General features: G+C 54.8%; 1 protein-coding gene across 1 annotated transcript in view; it reads left to right on the forward strand.

Annotated features, from left to right (window-relative positions):
* Positions 1 to 5664, forward strand: part of GMEB2 (glucocorticoid modulatory element binding protein 2) — a gene marked incomplete at its 5' end in the record, with an annotated part of 12546 nt that overhangs the window by 4796 nt on the left and 2086 nt on the right. Inside the window, 4 exon segments of the mRNA XM_010075301.1 lie at positions 816 to 946; positions 2209 to 2312; positions 3876 to 4033; positions 5580 to 5651. Of these exon segments, the coding sequence (XP_010073603.1) occupies positions 816 to 946; positions 2209 to 2312; positions 3876 to 4033; positions 5580 to 5651 (465 nt within the window).

The raw sequence follows: 5664 nt of genomic DNA on the forward strand, positions 1-5664 counted from the left end.
GCGCCCGGGGTGGCCCCAGCCGGTGCCGCAGCCCCTCGGTGGAGCCTTGCCAGCTCCAGCACCCCGATGGGCCACAACCCTGCGCAGCTGCTGGCCAAGAGGGTCTGGCCACCGCTGTGCGGAGCTGCCAGTGGGCCCTAGGGATGCTCCCCCAGGGGTACCAGGGCTGCTCTCCTGGGGATGCTCCCCCAGGGGTACCAGGGCTGCTCTCCTGGGGGTACTGGGATGCTCTCCTCCCCAGCATCCCTGGAGCTGCTGGGGCTGGGTGGCAGTGGGAGCTGGGGGCTGCGCTGCTGCTGCCACCTCCTGTGGCAGGAGGGGGCCCCAAAAAAACCTGTGGCCACCGCCAGCTCCTGCCCTTCCAGCTTGCCAGGGCAACAGCAGTTTTGCAGCAAACTCACAGGCTTCGATTACAAGTAAAAGTGGATTTAGTGAAAAAAGACTAACCGGCTGGAGCTGCCTTAAAAGCAGTTGCACTCTAAAACCACTGGTGAATGTATAATTCCCTGAACAACATCATTCTTTTTGTTTTTATCAAGAATTGAAATTTTTCAGCCCTGGCCACTGACTTCTCAAATTTGCAGCTGGATCAGTATAGACCTGCCTGTGCTGTTTTGCCTGAGAAATTTGGGTGGTTGGATGCTTTAGTGAGGTGGCCACAAACCCCAACACACCCCACCCTGCATCATCTACTTTTTTGAAAATTCTGAGCTTCAAAACCACTCTGTCACTGTGTGTGTGTGCCTGGGGGTGGGGAAGCGGGGGCTGTGACTCATGTTTCTTTTTGATCTGTCCCTTCCTCTGTTCACTGTGAGAAGTGAAGATGGCTGAAGACGAGGACAGTCTGGAGACAGAGATTGTCTACCCCATCACCTGCGGGGACAGCAAAGCCAACCTCATCTGGAGGAAGTTCGTGTGCCCGGGGATCAATGTGAAGTGCGTGCAGGTGAGAACGAAGGACCCCCACGCTGGACTCGTGCCTTCCCGTGCAGGCTCGCCCGGCTTGTCCTGGCTGTGCTGAGCTTTGGTGAGCTGCTTCGCATCAGCACCGCGTCCTGGTGGGGCAGGAGGGAATTTTCTTGGTGCCATGGTACCGGATATTTGTCTTTTCTGCCAAGCTGGAGAGATGCTGCTTCAATTTAACTGCATTATGGGGGAGTTTGAGAAATTTGGGCACTTCCAGTGTCTGCTCAGTTTGAAGGTTGAGAATTTGTTGAGAAGTTTATTGGTAGGGGACCTACTGAAGAACTCCTACTGTGTCCTGGATAATTCATCATGAAAATGTGCATGAATTCAGGAACGTACCATGGGTGATGCTGTCATCAGCCGTCGCTGGCATCTGCGTACGGACTAAACACCCCCTGCTGAGGGGTGTCTGCTCTGGGCTCTGCTGCAAGAGACCTTTCCAAGGGATGGTCCTTGCCCTTCGTAGGAGAGATGGTCTTTGCCATCCCTGAGGCAGAGGACAGGTATTGCTGCAGATAACGCTGCTGCTGCCTAAAATCCGTCCTCTCTTGGGAACTCCTCTCTGAGCTGGGCTGTAAGCAGCTCTTTGAAGGACTGCCTGATTCTGCAGGGTGGCTCCGCGCCGGGCTGGGGCACAGCTGGGTGTGCGGGGCGATAGCAGACGAGCTGGCTGGCGGTGCAGCTCCCTGGGGCTGGTCCACGGCAGCAGTGGATGTGCGCTGTTTCGCTGATAGCGGTGCCTGGGCTCGGCAGCGGGAGGTCAAAGACCAAATGGGCTTCTCCTGCCCTCGCCCGGGGCGTAGCGTGGCCCCGGACCCAAACGTCACCAGCAGCAGCCTGGCTTTCGTTGCGAGTGTGCTCGTTAGTGGAGCATGAGCAGCCAACAGCAATTAATGACTCTCTGCAGAGGCTGCGGGTGTTTCCCAGCTGTCCTGCCTGGGCTGGGTGTTTGGCAAACTCTTCTGTGCTGTGCACACCCCAAACCCAGGGCTTCGAGCAGCTGCTCACTACCCAGCCAGGAAAGGAATATTTGACTTGAATTTTTTTAACTTGGTCGCTGTTCTCTAAGGTGGGGCGGTGTGTGTCAGCCGTCTGGTTTGGTGCTGTTCTTTAAACAGCACCTGGCAGCTGCAAAAAGCTGGGCACCGGGAAGTGCCACCGGGCATTCCATCCTGCTCACGGGGCACGCTTTCCGCGGTTTTATGGCTTGTCACGCTGATGGTGCGCTTCTGCCTCTTGCAGTTCGACGATCACCTCATCAGTCCCAAGGAGTTTGTCCATTTGGCGGGCAAGTCGACGCTGAAGGATTGGAAGCGGGCGATCCGGATGAATGGGATCATGCTCCGGTTAGTCTCTTTGTTTCTGCAGAGCAACAGCGGAGACAGCTTCTTTCTGGGGGGTGACAGCGGGGTGGGACAGAGCCTCTGGCAGAGGGGGAGTGAGCCGCTTTGTCCTGACAGCCTGGCCCCAAATGTGGGCTGCCCAATGGCTTTGCTCTGCCCTTGTGCCTAGGGAATAATTTGGGGGTCAGAAGCTTCCCTGGTCTTTTTAGAACTTGAACCACACTGAGTTCCCAGCTGGCCCATGGAAAATTTGCGTGGCCAGTGGTGGTTGGGCTGTGCTGGCCACGGCTTCTCAGTGTGACCCACCGAATGGAAGTCCGGTCACGAACTAACGCTCCCGTTGCAGTGCGTCTGCTTTATGTCACTTTTCTTTTGCCAAGAACTTATTTAAAGCTTATTTGTGCAAGCATTTCTCATCTCTGGTCTTAACTACAGCAATTTAATTCCTCTATGGTCTTCCTGCACGCCAGGCTGGGACTGTGATTTAATTAAAGGCTGTCTGTGCCTGCAGGCAGGATAAAAAGGATCGCCTCTTTCCCCAGGAACTGTTGGTGGTTCTCAGCTCTTTTCACAGGGTGGCGTTGCCTTTGCCTGTATTCTTCTGCTTCAATGCAGGCGTCTCCCATATTCCTTCTAAGCAGCTTTTGCTCCACGTAGATTTTGCATAATAGGATTATACTTGGGCAAGGCAGGTCTTTTAAGGAAAAAAAAAAAAAAACAAAAAAAAAAAACAAACCCAAAAACTTCCCAAGGAATGTGTGAAGGCAAGCCCAGCAGCCCATGGGAGCAAATCTTGGGAAGCTCAGGTTGGTCTCGGCCAGCAAAGCCCAGGGATGCCTTGGAGACAACTTGCTCAGACTGGGAAGATCCCATGTACCAAGGCTGCAACCTCCTTTGCTTCAGCTGAGACACCTTATTTTAGTTTATAAATAGGGTTGTGTCCCATCTCTTTTTGAGGTGTTGAGTCAAAAAAGGTAGGAAGAGACTTCTCGCTGTCTCAGCCCTGGACTGAGGCTTCAGCTGACTCTTCTAGAAACTGCAGGCATGCAGGGGGGAAGGTGCTGGTGGGACCAGACTGGGACCTTCTCCCTCCTCCCTAAACCACCCAGGAGTTCATCAGTCCTGCTGGGGACTCCTTGGTAAATTTCAGACTCCTAGAAGCATCTGCATCCTGCAGGGAAGTGGTCAGAAAGCAAATCTGTTCCCCTTCTTCACCGTAGCTACAGCACAGGGTGCTTGGTGGGCTTTTCCCTCCCCATCCCAGCCTCCTAAAACATTTGACCATCTCTGGGGTATCGCGTGGTTGTTGGATTTGTGTACGAGCCCGGCGTGGAGCCGGCTGTGGATGCTGTTTTCATTAACTCTTAGTTAATGCTGCCTCTGAGATCAGGGCACAGGAGGACTTGGCAAGGGAAATTCAGGCTGTTGGCTCTGCCTGCTCTCTTGGCTTTAGCTTTTCATCTGGGATTTGGAGCGGTTTGGGGGTGGGGGCTGCCCAGGACCCACGTCTCGGTGCTCTCGGCTCCTGCTGATGCTCCTGTCCCCGTCCTTGCTCCTGTCTTGCAGGAAGATCATGGACTCTGGAGAGCTGGATTTCTACCAGCACACGAAGGTCTGTTCCAACACCTGCCGGAGCACCAAGATCGACCTGACCGGAGCCAGGGTGTCCTTGACCAGCCAGACATCGACTGAGTACATCCCCCTGACTCCCGCGTCTGCGGATGGTACGTCCAGCCGTCCTCGCACCCTGGATGGGGGCTCTGAACATTAGAGCATCCCAAATGCCACGGAACCAACGCCCCTTACGGTTGCCTCTCTTTTTTGCCTTACTTCTCTGCCTTCTCGCCTTGCTCTGTGGCAGAGTTTCCCATAGCAGAGCTGTTAGAGCATCTCCGCAGGGATGCAGTCGCTCGCCTAGTCGCTCTGTAACGCTGCATGACCCGACGAGCCGCTCTTCTGGCTCCTGCCTTACCCCAAACCGTGCAGCTAAGCAGAAGGCTGTAATTAATCTGTAAGAAAGCAGCAGTCCATTGCTTGATGAAGTCCCCTTCTGTCCTGGCTGCCGGTCGGGTGCTGTGTCCGCGAGGCAGGGACCAGCTGGGCTGCTGCTGTGCGGGTGGGAGTCCCTCGTCCTCCCTGCTCTAACCTGGCTTCTTCCAGAATAATTTAGGGGCTTTCATTGAAGCTGAATGATTATCGGGTTTGTCTGATGAAAGATTAAAGAGAACTAGGGGAGACTACAGGGGTTTTTTATCTGCACTCGTATGTGTAGTTCATACAACTGGATTTAAATGATGTTGCGGCTGTGTAGCTGTAACCCTAAACTTAATTTGACCTAGAATTACAGGCAGCTCTTTTATTGGAAAGCTTTCTGATTTCTAAGTACTTCTATATTTCTGAACTCCACTTGCTCTGAGAGTTCAGAACAGCCCCCGAAGAGCCCCGCACCCCGAGCTCCTGCTGGGGTCTGGGAGCAGAGCAGGGACAGGGCGAGCCGCTGCTGGAGTACGCAGGGCGCTGAGGGCTGCAGAGGGGAGCAGCAGAGGAATGGGATGTAACGGCAGCGGCTGAGTATTACCAGCGCTCCGTGCTGCACCGTGGGTCCCTGGCCACGTTCCCGTTCCTCCCGCTCCTGCACATGGCTCGGCTGACGCCAGTTCCCCTGGCTCTATGGCAACAAACCGCCTGAGGTTCTGCAGAGCTGGAGGGAGGGACCCCCCTGCACCCCGAGGAGGTGCTCCCCCCTTCGAGGCGTTAGCAGCCCTCCAGACATCCCAGTCCTGCAAACTGTAAGCCAGGCGAAAAAGGATTGCCAAAACAATCAGTCTCTAAATCTGACTTTTGCCCTAAGCAGCCCTAGTGTGGCCAAAGGGGGAGCGGGAGGAACGCTGCCCTGGGGCATGTGTCCTTGTGCAAGGGTTGCAGAAGTAATCCCGGGGGTGTTGCGCTCTGATGGGGAAAAATAAGCACTGCTGGCTGTCCTGGGTTAAGCTCAGACAGAGTTAACTTTTGTCATAATATGGGTTAACTCAGCTTACCCCGGGCCGCGGGCACAGCAACTGCCTGCAGCTTCGCCGGCCGCTTGAGCGTCTGGCTCCGCTCAGCCTTGAGAGCTACGCGCAAATGAAAGCGCTCTGCTGCGATAGACAGGAGGAGTCACAGAAACGTAGCGAGGGAGCGCTTCCCTCGGAAACAGCGCATGAAAAATACCAAGAAAAATCAGGACTTGGGTTTTTTTTTTTCTTTTCATTTTTTCGCTATTGGTTGCAGTGAACGGATCCCCGGCGACGATTACCATAGAAACGTGCGAGGATGCCAGCGACTGGAGCAGCAGCATCGGAGGTACGGCTGGGGG

The sequence above is a fragment of the Pterocles gutturalis genome, unplaced genomic scaffold (assembly GCF_000699245.1).
Source record: "Pterocles gutturalis isolate BGI_N339 unplaced genomic scaffold, ASM69924v1 scaffold17637, whole genome shotgun sequence".
NCBI lineage: Eukaryota > Metazoa > Chordata > Aves > Pterocliformes > Pteroclidae > Pterocles > Pterocles gutturalis.